General features: G+C 35.2%; 2 protein-coding genes and 1 long non-coding RNA gene across 15 annotated transcripts; 1 reads left to right on the forward strand and 2 right to left on the reverse strand.

Annotated features, from left to right (window-relative positions):
- Window positions 1-708: 708 nt before the first annotated feature.
- On the forward strand, window positions 709-9,147 carry LOC112275609 (protein STRUBBELIG-RECEPTOR FAMILY 8). 10 transcript variants are annotated; one of them, XM_090246533.1, is made up of 19 exons: window positions 709-871; window positions 1,083-1,149; window positions 2,315-2,556; window positions 2,911-3,043; window positions 3,255-3,326; window positions 3,619-3,684; window positions 3,892-3,966; window positions 4,105-4,176; window positions 4,512-4,583; window positions 4,802-4,873; window positions 5,158-5,220; window positions 5,333-5,649; window positions 6,086-6,124; window positions 6,347-6,645; window positions 6,930-7,201; window positions 7,420-7,558; window positions 7,810-7,949; window positions 8,123-8,279; window positions 8,540-9,147. In XM_090246533.1, the coding sequence occupies exons 3-19, from the start codon at window positions 2,466-2,468 to the stop codon at window positions 8,696-8,698; spliced, it is 2,238 nt and encodes a 745-aa protein (XP_090102659.1). In that variant the 5' UTR covers window positions 709-871; window positions 1,083-1,149; window positions 2,315-2,465; the 3' UTR covers window positions 8,699-9,147. The 10 variants fall into 10 exon arrangements, with proteins under 10 accessions (XP_090102659.1, XP_090102658.1, XP_090102655.1 ...); XM_090246532.1 differs by lacking the exon at window positions 1,083-1,149 and adding an exon at window positions 1,806-1,867; XM_024506113.3 differs by lacking the exon at window positions 1,083-1,149 and adding an exon at window positions 1,806-1,867 and having other exon boundaries at window positions 715-871; window positions 3,895-3,966.
- Window positions 8,927-10,357, reverse strand: LOC149986520 (uncharacterized). Its single transcript, XR_016500251.1, has 2 exons — window positions 9,511-10,357; window positions 8,927-9,304 (listed from the first exon to the last, which is right to left on the reverse strand). It is a non-coding gene; the product is annotated as an uncharacterized LOC149986520 (long non-coding RNA).
- Window positions 10,358-13,521: 3,164 nt separating this feature from the next.
- Window positions 13,522-17,544, reverse strand: LOC112275611 (maltose excess protein 1-like, chloroplastic). Of its 4 annotated transcripts, none has more exons than XM_073530697.2 (8): window positions 16,902-17,544; window positions 16,125-16,355; window positions 15,675-15,965; window positions 15,367-15,456; window positions 15,030-15,131; window positions 14,757-14,883; window positions 14,472-14,533; window positions 13,522-14,328 (listed from the first exon to the last, which is right to left on the reverse strand). In XM_073530697.2, exons 1-7 carry the CDS (start codon window positions 16,986-16,988, stop codon window positions 14,520-14,522), a joined length of 942 nt encoding a protein of 313 aa, XP_073386798.1. In that variant the 5' UTR covers window positions 16,989-17,544; the 3' UTR covers window positions 13,522-14,328; window positions 14,472-14,519. The 4 variants fall into 4 exon arrangements, with proteins under 4 accessions (XP_073386798.1, XP_073386799.1, XP_024361883.1 ...); XM_073530698.2 differs by having other exon boundaries at window positions 13,522-14,335; XM_024506115.3 differs by having other exon boundaries at window positions 14,702-14,883.
- Between the last annotated feature and the right edge of the window lie 3,849 nt (window positions 17,545-21,393).

The raw sequence follows: 21,393 nt of genomic DNA on the forward strand, positions 1-21,393 counted from the left end.
AATCAAACTTGTAAGATCCATTCTGTAACACACACATATATTAATGAAAATATACTTACACAGATATGCACACACACATGTATAGAAGAGTACAAAATATCATGGGGCTCGGGGAGGATGGGAGAGATGAAGTGGGGGATATGGGCTGGCAAGGCTGGCAAGGATCCTTCCTTCATTCATTATGGGGTAGGGTCAGTTTTGTACACTGAGAGGGGTGGGAAATTCCTTAGCTGCTGGATGGGCTGGGCTGGGCTGTCTATTGTGATGGATGGCTTGACACCATTTACAAAACACCAAGACAAACCCACCCATTTGGAACCTGTGATTGTAACTGTGCCTGCCAGCCCAGTACTACTACTACTATACCATTGTCCAATCACACATCATTATGGGAAAAGGCCATACCAACATAAAAAACACTGAAGATACAAAATGTGGAGGTGTGAAGGGGGGGGGGGGTACACACCAATTGACCAGCTCCATCATGGTGGTTTGAAATTCCTCTGCCTCTCATGGGAATGAATGAATGAGTGAATGAGAGCAGCTTGGAATTTCTGGTTTAAAGGGGGTGGGAGATATACAGAAGAGAAGAGAGAGCTGTGAAGGCTCTTGTGCGCGGACGGCTGTGCCCGTTCCCCCTGGTTCTGTGGTGATAGGGGGCTACGGATCGAGACACGGCGGTAGGGGCTGCTCCCCATGCGCGGCGGCAGGCCGCTGTCAGTCATTGGTCTCCCGCCAGCTCCATTGCCCTCCGTTGTTGCAGTGTCTCAAGCTCCCTCCACTCGCCTCTCACTCTTACTACTCGAAATACTCGATCGCTCCCTGCGATGCACTGTGCTTTTCTCGTCCCTCTTGTCGAACGGACGCTTCTGTAAGCTTTCATTTGATATCAGAATGGCTAGGTTTCGTGCTCCATTGTAGTTTTCGCCGATTGTAGCTCAGTTGTGCTGTTGCGGTGATGGAGTTGGTTTTTGAATTCGCAAGTCATTCGCTGTCGTCATTGCAGTAATTTCGCGTCACCAGGATCAAAAATACTAGTCTGAAGTGTTTTTTTTTGTTTTGTTTTTTTGCTTTTTTTACAGAAGGAAGTTTTGTGTGGCCAAACTTCCTGTAGAAGGTTATGTGAGGTGGAAGCTTGTGCAGGTGTATGTGAGTTTAGGCTTTTGATGATTTGACCTTTTGTTTATGCTGCTTTTGCATGAATCGCTTCCTTCTTGAGCCTCAATACTTCGTGTAGGTGTGATCATCTGTAGTGCATCTTATCATCATGAGTTTGATGCTTTTGAGTTTAATGTTTCTTCGCGCGGAAAAGCAGATTATCTCAGTTCCCAAGCTGTTTTGGTTTTTCTTCTCAGACCCCCCTATTCTGATATGCTTTGTGATGCCTGTTATCTTGTTTCCTATGTTTTTTGATGAGCTAACCTTTCGTGTAGAACTGCCTGCACTATGCTTTCCTATCAATGTCATGTGGCATTCTCTTCTTGCTGTAATTTCACGACCGTACACTTCAAGTCCAGATTGAGCTTTGATTTGTTTGGAACTGCGCACCTCTGTCTTTGCTTAGTCTAATTTACACTAACGCAGAACCATGCAACGTCTCATAATATTTTCTAGCCTCCTTCCTGAACTTTATTTTATTTTCCCGGAGTCCGCGGCTCATGGTGGTCTATGCATCATTTTGTCTTTCAATCAATCGTGCACGGGGCGGTATCTTTTTTTCACTTTGTTAGGACCATTCACGTCAACTGTTTGCTTACTTCATTCACAATATATTAAAGTTCTTTTCGTTCTTATGCCTGCCCTAGGAAAGTTAATTGCTCGTACACAGAGTTGCAAAATTATTCTTCAGTGTGCAGCTCTTCAACGGGTATTAGTCATACTACTTACCCTGCTGCACTACAAACAATGTCAAACAATTCTACGGCTTTAAGATTATCAAGCCTTATCAATAGCAGTGACGGACCTCTTTCACTCCAGAATAGAGTTTTAGGCTTACATACTACCATTCTGCTTCTTATTATATAACAGTTTCAATTGCCTAGAAGTCTTTAATTGCAATTACCCACCATGCACTACTGATCTCGTTTTTTGAATATACAGATTCGCGAAATCCGTGGTCTGTAGAGCAAACATCGTTTTCTACCTCCTTTAGTGATCAGTCGGTTCTAAATGTTGGATATTGTACATGATGTACTAAAGATTTCCGCTTAAATATGTGTAGATGAAACTGCGGTCGATGATATATAAACATTGGACTGAAGTGATATGTTACTAATACGAGTTTGACCGAATTCAGCATTTAATTTCGATGCAGGAGAATTTAAATTGAGCAACAGACGTTGATAGTACCAGTTATCTATCTAGAACCGGATGGCTTCAGGAAGAAAGAAGCGCACAAGTCTCAACGTAAATCACCGGTCAAGTTGAATATTAGTTTAAACCGGCGCGATTTCAGCGGTTATAATATGGCTTGGAAACTATTAGAGCTTCACCTGGGGCTAGTCATGGTGCTATTTGTGCTCACATGCGTTCATGCAATCACAGAACCAAAGGACGGTACGTAGCTCCAGATTCATTCTGCGGTCATTATTTTGTCACAAAGTGGTTTAGTACTTAACTGAGACTGAAAGCATTGCCAGATACTACGAAATTTTGCAGATGAATTGAATGTTCTTAATTTCGCCAGCAAGCATGTAGTGCAGTCAGGTCTTATTCAGTTTTTTCCAATTTTTTTTTTCTAAACAACGGTATTAACTTACTCTTCGCATTTCTTTAAGCCTCTCACAATTTGATAGCAAGAAAATCGAGATTCTCATAAGAATGAATCTCGTAAGTCAATCGAATCTGCACTTAAAGTTAATCGGATCATAAGGCAAACAGGCTTGAACTGCTTTTCTTGTACCATTGCAGTAACTGCGTTAAATTCTTTGTACATCTCATTGGAAGAACCCGCTCAACTGACGCTGTGGAATTCAAGCGGAGGTGATCCATGTGGTGGTGGTTGGCTGGGCGTCATTTGCACAGGGTCGAATGTCACAGAGCTGTATGTGCATTTCCTTTAATCACTATCTTTTGTCCTAACCACCTCCGTTTGTTTGCACCAATATGTATCCAAAACTAAGTGGTAGGTCAGGACCTAAGTCTACTATTTGAGGTTGTAGCCCAGCATTTTAGTGGCGACTAGTGTTGATGATTAGATTCGACGAAGTGGATTCTCAAATTGTTCAGCTCTATTAACCTCTCATTCATGTCAGGCACTTGAATCAGAAGGGTCTGTCTGGAAACCTCGGTTACTCCCTCACCGCACTTCAACAATTATTGATACTGTGAGCCACAACTTTTCGTTCCAAGCTAACGCTTTCACTCCTTTAATGCTGTAAATTTTTCTTCACACAAGAATTACTTGAGGCATCAAATGAAAGATTCCGAATGTACTGGATTCCTGACACTGTCTAGACCTATCTTATAGTGGATCTTTATACATTTACAACATTCTTTTGAGATTGTGAGAAATGCCTAGGTGAGGAATATGGTTTTGTTCAATTTTTGTTGTTTAGATGTGGATCCCGTGCGAAGATTATGCTTTATGAAAACTAAATAATATCTTTATTGGTGCAGTGATGTGAGTGGCAATAACATTCAAGGAAATATGCCCTCTCAGTTGCCCCCACTTGTTCGACTGCTGTAAGTTACTTCCTTCCCAATTCAGAGAACTACAAATAATGCATGTCTAAAATTCAAAAGCTAATATTGTAGTGATGCATTATGGTTCTAAATAAATATGTATTTACTTTTGATTTTCGAAAGATCAAATTTCTTTTACATCCAATATATATTCCCTTTCAGACACATTCACCCTAAAAAGCATACATCCGTACTCTTGTTTGTAAGTAGGAATCTTGGAGGGAATGTAATCACGGGTAACATTCCTCACTCTCTCAAGGAATTGACAAATTTGACAGAGTTGTAAGTCTAACTCTGACTTATCTAAGATTCAATTTTTCATCATTTCTGGTTATATTGTGAGGGTAGAATAATTTTCGGTCACAATTTTTTAAACTTAGAAGTCCTTTTTGACCTCGTCAATAATTCATCGTGTTACAGGAATCTTAGCCACAATAAACTGCAGAATGGTGTCCCAGACGTATGGACGCAACTCACATCTCTAAGATTGCTGTAAGATTTAATTCACTATTCCTGCTCATCAGTACTTGTCTCCCATTTTCCAGCTGCACTACTGAACTCATCTCTAGGCTCCTTGTCTAGAATTTTTGAGATACCAGTTAAAGGCTCAATGGTAAGAGATAATGAATGATCGAAAATTATATTTCCGAGATGTTAAACTGCGTGAACATGCAGACTATATTTATATTTATGAACAACAGTAACTCTCAGCTGATGAAGTGATTGAACACACTTTAATGCATGACTATAATTTTAGATTTTGAAGAATTTTAAGATTATAAATGACTGCTGCGCCATTCGCCGACATTAACATTTCCTTGTCGCAGGGACCTTTCATTTAATGAGTTGACAGGCTCACTTCCTCGATCGATTGGAGACTTATCTGCTCTTACGTCCTTGTGAGTATTCTGCAAATCAGTTCTGTATTTAGCGTAAATAGCAGTAACACTAGCTATCTTGAGACTTGATGTTTTGTCTTTAGTTAATCAATTTATGCAAATCGAAAGCGCCACCTACCTGCAACGGTAACTAACAGCTTGATATCGTGAACTTGAATTACACTACTACTCGGATTTCACGCAATGTGTCCTAACTATTATGTCGCTGCTCATTCTAGGAATGTGGAAAACAATCATCTGACTGGCAATCTACCTCTATCAATGTCAAACCTGACAAATTTGCAATACTTGTAAGTAAAATGTTACACAATATGATTGCACATGTTACGTGTAGAAAATTTCATTAATTCGTGATTCTGGTGAGTCGGTCATGGATGTGCAGCTGTTTAATGATAATTTCAAAGATTGCTTTGTCTGTACCAAATTAGAAATGCTGTGTATCCCGTTTTGCTCATGCAATACCAGTATTTGGTACTTTTCGTGACTATGAAAACCACCACGACAGGAAATTACTTTGAAATTTCATTTCATTAAAATCGTAATAAAGCGTTGTATTCACTGATGTGATCTGCAGAAATCTTCAAAACAATAGGTTTACTGGATGGCTTCCACCAAATCTCAACCCACGCGACGTACGGTATGAGTTTTGACATATACAGTGGTTTGTAAATGAATTTCTTGACTCCATTTTAATCACCCTTTAGAACACAAGCATTAAAGTTCTGAAGCCTCTTCCTCAATCTCGACAGAATTTCAGGTAATAACTTCAGCAATCAACCAGCTCCGCCACCACCTCCATATACTCCACCACCACCAAGGCAACCCGCTCCCCGACGGATACCTCCACCGCTTCGACAGAGGACGCCAGCAGCAGCTGTAGAATCCTCTGAAAAGAGTGGTTTTTGGACTGGTGGGCGAATCGCTGGAGTTGCTGTTGTGGTTTTGCTTTTATTTGCTGCTGCTATTCTATGTTTCCTGTATGTTTCATGGAGAAGGCGTGGAGAAAGAGGCGTACGAGACAATGCTGGTCGTAAGCATTCCTGGCTACAACCAATTTTTTTCAAAGGTATGTTAAGTGTTTTTTGTTCAAATTTTGATGCTTTAGTCATTATGCAGAAAAGGTGATTAACCTCGAGATTTCTGGATATTCATAAATTTAGTGGTTGATTGTATCTGAAGATATTGGAAAGTAGCCTGTGAATTAATTTTCATCAGCTCCAATTTCCTGACCTTGTTTATTTAAAAAATGTGAAAAACTCTCTTGATTTGGAGCTAAGTTTTTTGTTGGAACTTTTAAAGTAACTTTATAAATATCCACATTCAGAGGTGCCAAAATCAAGATAAGAGGAATCCCTTTGCTTAGGAAAATATATTCTCAGAAAGAAATACAGCTTTCAGTATTCTACTCTTGAGAAAGAGAATTCCTTAGTTTGAGAACGATGAAAATTAGTGACAGTTTTATAACATGCAGTGAAGGTAACCGTTCCATTCATGCCTTGCAGAGAAATCAGTTCAGTCGAATCAAAGTTTTGGAGACTTAGGTGAGAACATGTGTATAAAACTAGAATAGAATCTCAAGAGAGCTCCTTTCATTGCTCTATTGAGTAAGACTGCATCATTTTGTATGCTGCAAGTATTTGAGGCTCTATGTGTATTACCTCATAACCCCTGATAACTGTGAACAGGAATCAGAAATCTGTGTAATTAGCTCTTCACTTTGCAGCCAATGTGAGAAATAATTGGTTGTGGTCCTTGGTTGTCAGGTGTCACTGAGGCTTCCGGTGAAAAAATTGCAAGTCCGCAAGAAATGAGAAAGAACGCCTCTCCAATGAAGACCCAGGAACTCAAAGCACCCCCTTCCTTCAAGTCAAATGGTGAGAATGGTCCTAGTAAGACCCCTCCCAGTAGACCGCCTCCTGCAAGGTCTGCAAAAGCTATTGTTCCAGCTATCGCCTATTCTGTGGCAGATCTTCAAGCTGCCACCAACAGTTTTGCTCAAGAAAACCTGATTGGAGAAGGGTCTTTGGGACGTGTATATCGGGGGGAATTTACGGATGGCCAGGTATTTGAAGATCTACATTATTGCAGTACTGAGCTGAGCTGAAAAGTATAGAAGATTTGATCAGATTGACGCCATATCTAGCATCACTTACTTTTTGCAGTTATACGCTTGACTTACCACTTCATTTTGTTTTTGACCTTAGCATGTGAGCATTAGAGATAGCTGTGTTTAATGCGATCAGCACGATTTCCTGATCACATCAGGAACAGGAAGTTCGTGGACAATCAAGCACTTCGGTGTGAGGATGCTGAAGTTCCCATTGGTGTGATGTGGTCTGTGATCAGGTGCACGCAGTAAAGAAACTGGATTCATCATCACCCTTAGTACAAAATGAGCAAGATTTCCTTGGGATCTTATCTGGCATGGCTAGATTGCGCCACGGTAATATTACTGAGTTAGTTGGATATTGTGCGGAGCATGGGCAACGTCTGTTGGTATATCAGTACATAAGCCGTGGTACGCTGAACGATATACTTCATACGAAAGATGAGGACACCAAGCGGCTGACGTGGAATGCTCGTGTGAAGATTGCTCTCGGAGCTGCTCGTGCCCTTGAGTAAGTCTTGCAGCTAAAACCATCTTGTGTTTTATGTGATTCCTCTGTTTCGATGTTCGAAACATTATGATAATTATAGTTTAATCTGTGAGAATAAAAGGGGCTGCGTCGAATCTACCGTAATGGAGTGAAATTGATATCACGATGATGTATATTACGTTCCCAGAAACATTAAAGACAGTTTTTTTTTTTTTTTTTTTTTTTTTTTGTGAATGCAGGTACTTGCATGAAGTGTGCTTGCCAGCAGTCGTTCACCGTAATTTCAAATCTGCAAATGTATTATTGGACGATGAACTTAACCCTCATCTCACAGACTGCGGAATCGCAGCCCTCACGCCTCTCGGTTCTGACCGGCAGGTTTGCAAAAGCTTGACCATTAGTGATCACGCCGCAGTCGCATTTTTGGGAGTTAAATATTTGTATTCAACTTCCTTACTTGGATTATGCTGCCATTGAAGTAGAACGTCTTAGCGATCAATTTTTTGCATATCCACTTCATCTTTTCATTGTCCATTCGTAAGCGCATTCTGCAATAAGGAGCTCGCGTTGGCAAATAATAAAATTAGTGTTGTATCACAGATTGACTTTTAACGTTACGGATTGAGCAGGTTTCAACTCAAATGCTGGGATCGTTTGGGTATAGTGCCCCAGAGTATGCTATGTCTGGAATTTATACCGTTAAGAGTGATGTCTACAGCTTCGGTGTGGTTATGCTGGAGCTTTTGACTGGTCGCAAGCCATTAGACAGGTTGTTGCTTCGACTCCCCAGCAGTAGTTTCTGCCCTTTGTTGAACAGGATAATACATAACTTTGGCAGTAACATGATAGGTGCTTTAAGTCGTATATGAAGTTCTCCTTTAGAAGACTGATAGGAATGTATTAATCAACCTGCAACGCGTGGTATTCTCACTTTTTATGCAGTACTAGGTTACGAGCAGAGCAGTCACTGGTCAGGTGGGCCACTCCCCAGCTACATGACATAGATGCATTAGCGAAGATGGTCGACCCTGCGTTGAAGGGGATTTATCCTGCGAAATCCCTTTCCCGCTTTGCAGATATCATCGCATTATGCGTACAGGTAAAGCTTAAATTTAGTGGGAAATCATTCCTCGTCGCATGGCCTGAATTTTTTTAGTTTACAATTTTTTGGTGACCATGAAGATGACTGGAAATGAGTTTTTTTTTTTTTTTTTTTTTTTTTTTTTGCATGATGAATTGCAATCTCTAACAAGAAGACATAATCATGATCTAAACATAGATTTTAGGACCTAGCTAATTAAGGCGGTTTTCTTCAGAAGTAAAGAGCATTACTAAAATCTTCACTTTTGAACTATGTAGCCGGAGCCTGAATTTCGCCCAGTAATGTCGGAAGTAGTGCAAGCTCTTGTGCGACTTATGCAACGAGCAAGCCTAAACAAACGAAGATCTGGTGATGACTTGGGAGCTTCCAACAGGAGTATGGACCGGCAATATGATCCCTCGGATTCTTCGACTTGACAATCCGAAACCAAGACCATCAGTTTGGACTTTCTCACCACAAGCACACTTCTCATGTGCCGATGTTGTGCTGGACAAGCATACTTCTGTGCTGATATTTCCATTCTTCAACTGCACAACCATTTTCAATTCCTCTGAAAAGGATATCAGAGCGTTGGTTCGGTACATGACTGAGGTAATGCCTCTCTACAATTTATTTCAGAAGTGCGAACCACTCTTGGGGAAGTATTGACACGGTAGATGAGCTGGTACAGAGTGCAGATAATGAATCTTGCTCTTATAGGACTCAGCTTAGTTGTGTTGGGCATAGGTGAAGCAGGCCGACCATTTTGATCACGAAACAGTGAACGTGCATTACATGTCCAGTAGAAATGATTGTACCACGTATTTGTTGTGTGTAAACGATTTGGTTTTTAATTTGACAGCACGTCCGTTTTTTTTTTTTTTTTTTTTTTTTTTTGTTAAGCCAAGTGGTCCCACTACGCTTTTGAGACACACATTCATTTTTCCACTTCAAACTCATTTTCGTTTGATTTTGGGCATATTTTTGAATTTTAGTGCCCTGTTTTGACGAGTTCAAATTTTTAGATCTGAAAAATTGCATTCCTGACTTCAATAAGGAATGAAGTTTAGTCAACCTTCTATGGTTTACATATTTGCTATGTTTTTTTTTTTATTATTATGTCTTTCATTGCTGATCATATCGAAATCTAATGACAGTAAATGTTAAATGATCATGCCTCGATTTTCTTTGTGTTTTATAGTATATTTTATTTAATCATGCAAATATAAACATGAGTATTACTTATCACCTTCATCTAGACTGGGAAAAATTCAATCGTGTTTTTTTGATACATTTCCATATCTTCTTGCTGCAAACATAGATTTATCAACAAATAACTGTATGATAACTGATTTAGTATTGTAATAAGAATTGTCTATATTGAAACCCAATTTGCTATATTAATTGAACACCACAAAAATTAATTAGATAGTACATACTACATATTTAATTATATTTTTACATGTCTAGAACATTCTTTTTCATTATTTTGGTTAAAGTAGGTAAATTCACAATATTGTATTGTTATCACATTAAGTTACAAAAATATGCTTTGTAATCTTATGAATAAAATATTTAATCATCTTCAATATACATTTGTTAAAAAAATAAACTTCATAAATTAAGATCTTAATTTACAACTATTAAAAAATTATAGTAAAGTTATACTACTAATAAGTATGAGATATATAGTAGTGCAATTATGTGGATTTTTAAAAATACTATAAATATTAAAAATTGCTTTAGCCTTAAATTTGAATAATAACAAAAAATGAGATTGATATTAAAATATAATATAAAGAGGGATTTATTAAAGTGACACCCCTTGCTATCTCATGATTGATTTTGTCCATCCCCAGGCTCTGTCCTTTGTTTCCAATCTTCCATCCTCCATTCCCCATTCTTAGCCCCTATCCCTTGTCCCCTATCCCCAACAACCCCATTCAAGGGATTTTTCCAAATGAATATTTTTTGATGTTAATTAAAAACAATTTGTATTTGTCACTTAAAGAAAAATTTCAAATATCATTAAAAAATTGTTGGTAGTGAGAATATGCTTTGAATTTCAATGCTTTATTTCAAATTCCCTTTATACTAATTAATAAACTTCTGTGAAATATAAATATGGATAAGAGAAGCTAACATTTAAAAAAATATATATTTAAATTTAAAAATCAGTTACTGCTATAAAAATGATGAACTTGCAGGATTTTGTTATACATGGTTATAGGATAATCTCTACATATTAATTTTAAAAAGAAAAAATATAAAAATAGAAAAATTAAATTATTTAAAAATCAAATCCATTAAAAAAAGATATATATATATATATATATATATATATTGAAATAAATCTTAAAGAATTAGGATAATTGTGTGATAACTGATTTAAGATTGTAACAATAATTGTCTATAGTGAAATATAATTTATTATATTAATTGAATACTACAAATCACATTTTTTACAAACTTCTTTGTAAAACATTTCTTTTTTGTATCAAATGTAAATGATGACAATAAATTAATTTATAGATATTAAAGATTTATATCTTTAAAATTTTACAATTAAAAATTAAACACTAATATTTTTTTAGTTTAATATAGCTTAATAGATATAAAGTTCAAAAGAATACTTTTTAGAATATTTTTAGAATAGCTAATTCAAAAAAATATTTAAAGTTTATGTTTAAAAAATTAATTATTAATTAGATGGTACATGTTATCTATTTAATTCTATTTTTGTATGTCTAGAACATTTCTTTTTATTATTTTGGTTAAAATAAGTAAATTCACAATACTATATTGTTATCATATTAAGTTGAAAAAACATACAATGTGATCTTATGAATAAAATATTTGATTATTTTCAATGTAAATTTGATAAAAAAAAAAATCATCATAAATTAAATCTTAATTTCCAACTACTAAAAAATTAAAATAAAGTTAGATTGTCAATAATTATAAGATATATTATAATGCAATTATGTGGATTTTCCAAAATACTGTAAATTTTAAAAATTGCTTTAGCTTTAAATTAGAAATAATAACAAAAAATGATATTGATGATAAAATATAGATAATTATTAATGCTACATCCCCAATTGATATTGCTACACCTCATGTAACCTTCTTGTAGACAACTAGCTAATAATATGCCTCTTTTTTTTTGCACATTTTTAACTTTTTTGCTTTAAGATAAGATGGTGATTGAAAGAGAGAGAATGAATATTTTATAAAAAAATAGGTCACAAGTTATTTTTTTTTAAAACAAAATATTTTGCTCTAAAATTTTTAAATTTTTGAATTCTATTTTTAATTTTTTTAAAATTTACTATTTGGCTGCAAGAAATATAAAAACTTCTTTTTCACTTTGTTATATTTTTGGGTCATTATTGGGATTAAAATACTGGATTGCCATACATGCCCTAGGCATAAAAGTGCACTTTTTGGTAAATTTAAGTTATGTGGAGGGCACATCGGCTGTAATAATATTACTTGGAGATGTTGCATTAATAATTCTCTAAAATATAATACAAATAATTCTTAATATTAAAAGTTATATATAATAAAGATTCAAGACATTAAGTAAACTAACAACATTTTAAGATCATATATATATATATATATATATATATATAAATTGCTGTATAATAAATATCTTAATTTTGGTTTTAAAAAAATCATTTATTTATATTTTGATTAAATATTTAAAATTAAAATTTTAATATAATAACTATGCTAATTTTTTGTAATAGATGATACATTTTAGATAAAAATATGTAACATTTAAACAAATTTCATAGCAAAGATAAAGTCACTCAAATATATAAGTAAAATATTTAAGATTATTATATATTACAAGGGATTTCTTTTGAAAATTCTAATATAATGTTTGAATTAGTGAAAGTACAAAATATTTAAAAAATCCTACTTGATACTTATAGTATTTACTTCAAATAATTTGACTTTTTTATTTTTATAGTATATATATATATATATATATATATATATTTAAATTCTTCATATATTATATTTTATTCTATCCAAATCTATACTACATAGGTATTCTAACTCCTATTACAATCTATATATATATAATGTTAAAAATACTAGTACAAAACACTAGTACAAAGGATCAAAAGATGAAAAATAAAATAAAATAAAAATAAAATGAAGATATGAAATAAAAGAATATCAAAGATTAGTAATAAGATGGTGCTTGGATTGTTTTTATGCTAATATTGACATATTTTAGAAATGCTTTGTTTTGCCTTCTTATTTATATTATACCAACCAAGTCTTGTAGAAGCTGTAAAGGGAGACTATAAAAATTAGAGAATTTGCTTAAAATAAAAAAGACCTATTGTAGAGATTTTTAAAAGACTATATTTTTCATGGATTAAAAAGACTATAGGATGTTCTAGAAGGTTATAGCAAGTTCTGGAGATCTATAAAAAATAATAAATGCATTAGTGGATATTAGAAAGTTCTAAAAGATGTTTAAAGCTGCAACTTATATATCTATATCTATATATATATATATATGTGATATCATTTCTTTATCTAACAGCAAGTACAACAAAAAGATTTAATATTATTATTTTTTATATTTTAAAGAATAAAAAATCAAGAAAACTCTTATATTTATAGTATTATTATAAAAATAGTTTTTTAAAAATAATTCTAATAAACCAATAATTTAATTATAATCTTTTGATAATAATAAAATCATTCCAATAAATTAATTTGATATGGACATTTAAAATGTCTTTGGACAAATAAATGAAATTGACTATGAAATTTTATGCTACCAAGTGACAGGTATTATCTTTGAAATAACTCTTTTCTTTATTAAAGTATATTAAAATTGTAAAGTCAAAAATTTAAAATAGGTTTAGGGTTCAGGGTTATAAGTGCTGATCAGTGTCGGAACAGCGAGTTGATCATTGTGTTGAATAAAACTCCCATTTTACATCTAAGACAAACTTGTTTTCTTTGCATGAGTGAACCTTGCAAAGTTGGGGTCAACAATAGAAAAAGTTGCATCATCATCCTCTCTCCTTTTAAAGCTTGCCCTCACTACTAAATTTAGCAACTAAATTTTCACACGTCTTTATCAAAATTTGCGGCCCATGTCTCTGGCATTGAACAACCCTCTCGTAACACAAAACGAATTGAACACTGAAAACTGGGACCCCCATCCAAAAAGTAATGCAAGAAGCAGGATTTTAAATAGCAAACAACTTATGATGAAATAGGCTTCCAACAAATAATCTATGGATGTTTTTTTCATTAACCGTTCTACACAAAAATGTCGCTTCCCATTCATACTGTACATCCATAGGACCCTCCACTAGACCTCACAACAAATTGTGAGGAAGACGAATTCCATCATCCCCCTTCAATGAACCCAAATTTACAAACTCTCATCCTCACACCTCCAGCTCGCTATATAGTATACCCAGCTGTGACCATCCAATGATAGCACTTTTTAATCGCATTCCTAATACCTCATATGTAGCTGTGTTGTCGCCTATCACCTCTATTCAACCTCATGCTCAACAATGTGACCCCATTCACCAGAACCAGAACTGTGCCTCCAATACTCTACACAAATCAAATCTACTCGCAAACAAATACTTGGATTATTCCACATGGACTGTTCTCAATTTTCCTCCATACACTGGAACTAGTGCATTATTTCAATGGTTACCCAACCTGCTATAATTCCTGCTAATTGATACCCAAACCGCTTTATTCCTGCAATGGTTAGTGTGCAGTTCCCCCACAATGCTTCTGGTTTTAAAGATGGTACTCTGATATTGCACATATCCGAAAATCCCCACAAGCTTTGATCATGCTCCAGGTTGACATGCTGCTTCTCACAATAGTCCATTGGCATCGACACCGAGGTGCCAATGCTAGTAATCTTCTCATGCAAGCAAGACAAAAATCTCACTCCCTCTTTTTCAGACGTAGTATCGCCTTGATCCGGACACAAGCTCAAGGAGTGGGCTGATTATTGAGGAAAGTCCATACACTTGTCGGTCCTTATACAACATGCCAACTGCACACTACCAGCACAATCATTAGTTAAGGTATCACTTGTGCATTCAAATATCTTCCAAACATTCAAAACACGGAAACTCACCAACCATGCAGTCTAAGCGGAACGAAAACATCAAAACCATGAGAAGAATGGGTGACCACCTATCCCGGAAACATAGCCCGTCGAAACTATCCAGAACAATCCAGCACTCACGCAGTTATTGCTGCACAGCGGAAACAATTTAAAAGGTTACAACATGCAACGAGTGCACTTAGTTACTTGTGTACAGAATCATAGGCAATCGGACCATCACAATCAAAACCTCCAAAACTACTCCACCAGCGCTCATTAATAAACGGCAAGCGGACGCTGGGACGCTGTGGAAACCTACATGTACATGCTGATCAGAATGCCCTCGCCGGCCATTGAGCATCCCCATGACGAACCTGTGAACCACATCAAGTCCCTGATGAACAGAGCACGAGGCAGTAACAAACCGTTCCCAATCATAGCCAGCAAAACAGTCTGAGATGAAAGTCCTTTGATGTTGGCTGGGTTCAAAAAATTGGTCCACTGCGCATAGACAATTGTATAATATCAGCGCAGAGCATTCTAAACATCAGGTGATTAGTTCACTTCACACTGCTCACAACCAACTCTTTCAACACATCAGAACTGACCCGTTCGTGTCCAAAATGGAAAAGAAATCAAGGTTTTACCATTTGTGCGACTGGTCCCCACATGAAGAGGAGGGTGGCCGTCCAAGCCGACGCACCACCCACATGTAATAGCATTCTCTCAGAAAGCTTTCCCAACCTAGCCTGCAAGGTTACAGCCGATGACGACTTAATCTTCATATATTACACACTTAAAGCCCGCATTTCCCCTATCTCGTGAAACTCAACGTCTTCTCCATGGGTTTCCTATCACAAACTCATCACCAATGTTAACCGCTACAGCGCGAGTACTTGCCATTCCATCTCAGCATTTCAAGCATGTACATTTTCGTTAAGAACACGGAAAATAGGAGTGAGAAGATTAACAGAAGGGACCTACCAGGATCACCAAGCACAGAATCCCACCTCCAAATACGATCGCAGGCAGCAACGAATGAGGTAGAAATGGCTCAAACGTCGACCACATCACCTGCACCCACCGAACTCTCAGCAATGCTGCAATTTACATGTACGAGCCAAGAAAATGCTTCCACTCTCAAGCTGTGGAATTGCTGGTTCCATTCTCAATCCACAACAGTATCTGTCTTCTCCATCTCACATTTGCCCAATACAGGCACTTCGCAGAATGAGGAGGTGGTTCAGAATGGGTGGAAAACACCACAATGTGAACAAGCACCCCGACCATACCTGAGGAAGGACGGTCACACCACCGATCGTCACAGCTTCTTCCCACACTTGCCAGATGGACGGTCTCACAATTTTCTGGTAGTTCAATATATTCAAGATGTAACCCAGGACCACTGCTAGGGTTGTCACACCGAAAGCAGGGAGCGGCATTGCCCCGGCGATTGCCAGTTGCATCAGCACAATCAGGGTAGATCCCACGCCCACCCCTTGAACGATCATCGCCCCCCTCTCCCTCTTGCTCGCAAAATATGAAAGTAAGGACAAGTTTCCGAGTAACCCGGTCAGTTGTCCCTGTAAACAGCAACCTGGTCCCAGCCATTAAGCAACCTGATGACAGAAAAAAAAGTCCAGAAAAGAAAAAAAACAGAAAAAAAAGAAGAAGTATCCGACGATATATGCCCCACTTGCAATCAACCACCGAACAATTGAATTGTAAACAAGACGACGCACCATCCACGGCACGGCGAAGAGAGCCGCGAACTCTCCTGCCAGCAGATTCTTTGTGTTGAGTATGATCTGAGGCAGCTGCAGGAACAAGAAAGCCAGAGTTGCACACTCCGCTGAGCGACCAGTCCACTTATCCCAACAACTGAAAACCACACCCTTCTCGTCAATTGGTTCGCTCCCAGAACCTAACGCTACTTGGAACCCCCTGTTGCTAAATGTACCATACTCCGCCCTCTGACAACATCAGCGGCACAACATATAAGCATTTCGCATGAACCACCTAAAATCAAACGACTGTTGAAAACTTTCCAAGGAGCACAGGTTTAGAGAATCCACATGCTTCACTCCAACCAAATGACCTTTATTCCTATCGTCAATAAGATAATAAACAATAGATTTAAAAAATGTGAAATTTTTTATGAGAAGATTTCGCCAACCAAGCGTCGAAAATTACGAGAGCCTCTCGCAACAACTCAACTTTTTGTTGCCGGATTACACTTATCACCCACCGCCCACTAAAATGCAGCCCTCTTCCGGAATTCACCCAGACCACAAACAATTCTAACACAATTGCAACCGTGTCGAATGCATCCGTGTCAAACACACAATACGGCCAGTTTGAACCCTTATAGTTGTGCTTAGACATGACCCTCAACTACCGCTTAGACCCGCAAGATTGAGACACTGGCACGCCTCGTGAATGCAAAAGGAACAAAAAATAATCATCGCCCTCGAGCCACAACTTTCCGTCACCAAGCGCCTAGAAATCATGCAAACTACCTCAAGATCCTTCACGTTGTTCACCATTGGCTGTGACTCGGGTGAAGAGGAACCAACCAACCCATGGGGCGCTGCAACGAAGGCCATGATCACCCAAGTTGGCCGAAAAATTCAGGAGAAACGCAGGACAGAATGGATCCAAACAAAACGGATACAATCACAGAACCGCAAGGCTTGTTTCAACTGCGTGTGCGGTACAATTCACGAGAGCCCACTCTCCTTCTCTCGACACCGTTGCTTCAAAAGTGGGCAGAAATTCCTCTGCCCCTCCTCGCTCGCGAACCGCACACCCAAGACCCACAAGGTCCTCGCAATGCTCCCCTTCACAAAATTTTGCATTCTCTGGCATCCGCCTCATGTATCAACCACCTAGGCTGGCAGCCTGTGACAATCTCACTCACTCACTCACTCACTCCCTCCCTCCTGACAACCTCCTCATCCCCCCTTCTCAAGGCACCAGAGACTTGCAATGAGATTCAGAGAAACTAAGTTCCGAGGGGAGAGGAGAAGGAAGCCAGTACAAGCCAGCACCAGCACCAGCACCAGCAAGCGGCGAGGGAATGATTGAAGAGCAGTGAAGGTGCAGCGGAGGGAGTGATCGTCTTGACATCGGAGCAACAGCAAGTGCAGCGGAAGCGCAGGCAACGGCGATACTCTGGTGACGCCGCGGCGACGTATTGGCCAAGCCCCTTTGAGCCCCCGCCGCGTTTGCCGCTCCATTCAACCGCGCGTCGCGTGGTCTCGTGCAGCGGCGCGTCCCAGCACGCTCCTCTGGATGAAGCCAGATGAAGGGATGGATGAGCACCCACATTCGTTCTCTGACCATTTCCTTTTTGTCAATTGGGGTCTTGATACTTGTTACTTTGAACCCTGAAACTTAGTGTCATTTCTATTTTTTGGTTTTTGTACTCTGGAAACGTTTCACAAACGGCCATGGTATAGTACAGATTTTTAGTGGTCCATACATATCATAATATGTATATTAAATAAATGAAAATTAAAACACAATTATTGGTGCAAAGTTGTGAATGTTGATTTTATGTTGTCATCCTTGGTTACATAATTTTTTTCTGTTACAAATTTGTATGTATTTGTCTGTAAATTTATGAAATTCAACATGATGCAGAGTCACTCTTTTTGTGTAAATGATGGATGATTGATGAATTGTAAATTGATGAAATGATAAATTGATGAATTGTAGAATTTTAGTCAAAAGTTGAAACTATCCCTCAACACTTCTAAAGCCTTGTTTCTTGTTTTCTAATGAATTATTGTATCTTTCATCCAAAAAAAAGTCAATCATACTCTTTTTTTAATTATTGAATTTTATATAATATTATTTTTTCATATATCAAAATATGATTTGTAATATAAAAATCATCAAACTAAAATGTATTCAATAATAAATAATTTGTCAAAGCATTCTAGTAATTTTGGCTTAGAAGAACTTTTTAAGATATTTGAAATATAATAAAGAGATGTTTAGATCACCTAAAAATTAATAATTTCCATTACAATATCTAAATTCTTAACGTATTGAAATTAATAATAGTATCTATTATAATAATAAGATAAATAATCAAATAGTGACTATAAATTAATTTATAATATCTAAAAGCTAAAAGCTAAAAAATTTATATTTATCTTCAATACTTACCAATATTTTTTTTAATAAAATCACACATAATTTTTTTTAGATTCCAATTTTTATTCTTAATTGGTATGTTTTTATAGTTTTATTTTTAGTTCATAGTTTAATTCAACTTTGATTTTTTTAAATTAAATTTAAAAATATTATAATATAGAATTTAAATATTTTAACAAAAATAGGATTTAAACATAAAGATATTATCAATAATTTATCAGAATAGTTATTTTTTACAAAATTAAAACATTAAATTTTTAAAACTGATTTTTTTAAAGATCATTTCTATGATTTGTAATTTATTGATAAATTATTGATAATATCTTTATATATATATATATATATATATATATATATATATAGATACATATATTTAGAATAATTTTATTAATAAAAATATTTAAAAAATTCATTGTATCATCACAATTTTATAATTGATAATTATTTATTTTTAAAATTTTTTAAATTTTTTTATTGATATAAATAATAATGTATCTAGTGTAAGTAACACAACTCTTGAAAAGTCTTTTGATAGTATCAGTGTTTCTAAACTATAAAAAATTAGAAAGAATAACTAAAATTAAATAAATAAAAATTTGATTCTGTATTTATTCTCTTATTTAATTATGATGACAAGCTAATGGTAGTAAGTAAATGGTTAATATATCGGATTTAGAAATGGATTTCTTGTTAAAATTTGCTAATATGTGAGACTAAATATTCAGAAAGAAATTACAAGATTAATTTTCCTGCAACTTGGATTTATAATACTAATGAAATTTAAGCTTCAACTCATTACATAATATGGTTATGAAGAAATGAAAAAAGAAAACTCTAAAGCTATATCATAAATGTGGTTTGATTTTGTACTTAGTTTATTTTAAATTTAGATTTTTTTAGACTTAGTGCATTTATTTTGATATTTTTTTATTATATAAAAGTTTAAATAAATATGAAAAATATTCAAATTTCTAAAAATTTAATCAAATGTTTTATAAGAATAAAATTTGGTTATAAATATATTTAATAAATATTTAAAATAATCATGTATAATAAGTTCATATTAAAAAATAAAAATAGAAATTTCTAAAAATTATAACTAATATATTAACTTTGTTTGAAATTAAATTTAGAAATTTCTAAGATTTATATATTTTTAATTCAATATTCTATTGACCTTAATATGTGAGATTTTATGTATTGAACTCTCAAAGATAATTTATGGATATAATGAAAGATATCTTTGGTATTAATACTACTCATCAAATAAAAAAAATAAAAGAATAAAAAAACGTTTTAGCATATTCTCTATTAACTAAAAATTATTCTTCAAAAAATAAATTAATTCTTTAGAATGTATTTTGAACTTTATCTTTCAAATTTCCAATAATTTTTTTCAATCTAAATTTTGTGAAATAAATTCTAGCTTCCCTTTCTACATCCTTTTTATTCAAAATGTTAGTTTCTTCGGACCAATAATGTATATAATAAAAAAAGAGGACTTAAACATGCATTAGCATATAAATAAAAAAGAGAATGCTAATGCATACAATAATCTGCTCTTGACCTGTAGTAATGATTTCATAGAAATTTATATCCAGAAATTCATTTTTATTTATCTGATATAAAAATACAATTTAGTATCTTCTACAAATTAGAAATTGATAACTTTGTTTAAAGTAATTATATTTTCTTAAGTGGCATATGTTACTATTTTTAACTTGTGTAAAAACAGTCCAATATGCATCTGTTACTTAGGAAACTTTTGAAAACATTTGTATTTATGTATAAACATAGATTTTTTGATTTTCATTTAAATAAATATAAAAAATAAACATTTTAAAATATTGACCCAGGAATTTAATGCTATTTCTTTTACATAGCCATAAGACATAATATTGATTGTTCCATCAATCTTGCCAAGTTACAAAATAATCAAGAGATCAATTTCTGGAAATAAGGAGAGAAATTGGCAAAGGCATCACAAAATACACATCTCAATACAGATTTTCCACAACATTCTTGATTATTTCTTTTGAAAGATTATCCATTCAGTTTTTACCCATCAAGTTGTATCCAGATAGAAGCAACTTAAGTTTTGAATGGTTCTATAGAGAATCAAACTTTTTGGGTGTAATTCAAACAAAATTCAAACAAAACTCAAACAAAAGATTCCAATGAATGAATATTCTTGTCCGACAGTAGTTGAAGAAAAGAAATGCAGATAATGCAATTTCTATGTGGGGGGGGGGGACCCATAAACTTTGCATAACATCTCATGCAATGGCATGCAACATTGTGAGAGTGTTGTTAATGTTGAGAGAGAGCTGAGCTTCACGCATTAGAAATGCTCTGGTACCCTTTTTTCAAGCTTTATTGTGGTCCTCACACACAAATTGAGGCACTTCCATCACCAAAGAAACACTCACCCCCCCCCCCCCCCACACACATATTGGCCCCTCTCTCTCTTCTTTTCTTTTTCTTTATTTTTTATTTTATTTTATTTTATTTTTAATAGTTTAGAAATTATTGATTTTATAGAGACATGTGTACACTTTGTAGTATTGGAGGAGATTTTATAGAAACTTACTACTTAAGTTGTGGTAGGGAATCTTCAAGAGAATATGCATGATTGTTGGTCATGTATGTTTCATTACTCTTCATGGAATTGTAGCTGATTACAAATCTAGCTTCATAGTTTTCAACTGGTTGTAGGTTTAAGTTTGTCTTAAGCCATACATTGTCATAAGCCGTAGGTTTAAGTTTGTCATAGTTCACCAAACTTTTTTTTTATAATGAAAGATGAGCTTGAATCTTTCGATGTTTGTATCCATAAGATGGTAAAAA

The sequence above is a fragment of the Physcomitrium patens genome, chromosome 23 (assembly GCF_059467195.1).
Source record: "Physcomitrium patens ecotype Gransden chromosome 23, ASM5946719v1, whole genome shotgun sequence".
Taxonomy (NCBI): domain Eukaryota; kingdom Viridiplantae; phylum Streptophyta; class Bryopsida; order Funariales; family Funariaceae; genus Physcomitrium; species Physcomitrium patens.

Coding starts and splice junctions, on each gene's coding strand:
- LOC112275609 (XM_090246529.1), top strand. CDS start 2,466: ATGGCTTGGAAACTATTAGAGCTTCACCTGGGGCTAGTCATGGTGCTA. Junction 6,125..6,346: donor TCAAAGTTTTGGAGACTTAG/GTGAGAACATGT, acceptor CTTGGTTGTCAG/GTGTCACTGAGGCTTCCGGT. Junction 7,559..7,809: donor CTCTCGGTTCTGACCGGCAG/GTTTGCAAAAGC, acceptor CGGATTGAGCAG/GTTTCAACTCAAATGCTGGG.
- LOC112275611 (XM_024506115.3), bottom strand. CDS start 16,988: ATGGCCTTCGTTGCAGCGCCCCATGGGTTGGTTGGTTCCTCTTCACCC. Junction 15,966..16,124: donor TCTTCGCCGTGCCGTGGATG/GTGCGTCGTCTT, acceptor TGCTGTTTACAG/GGACAACTGACCGGGTTACT. Junction 14,329..14,471: donor GGGCTATGTTTCCGGGATAG/GTGGTCACCCAT, acceptor GGTAGTGTGCAG/TTGGCATGTTGTATAAGGAC.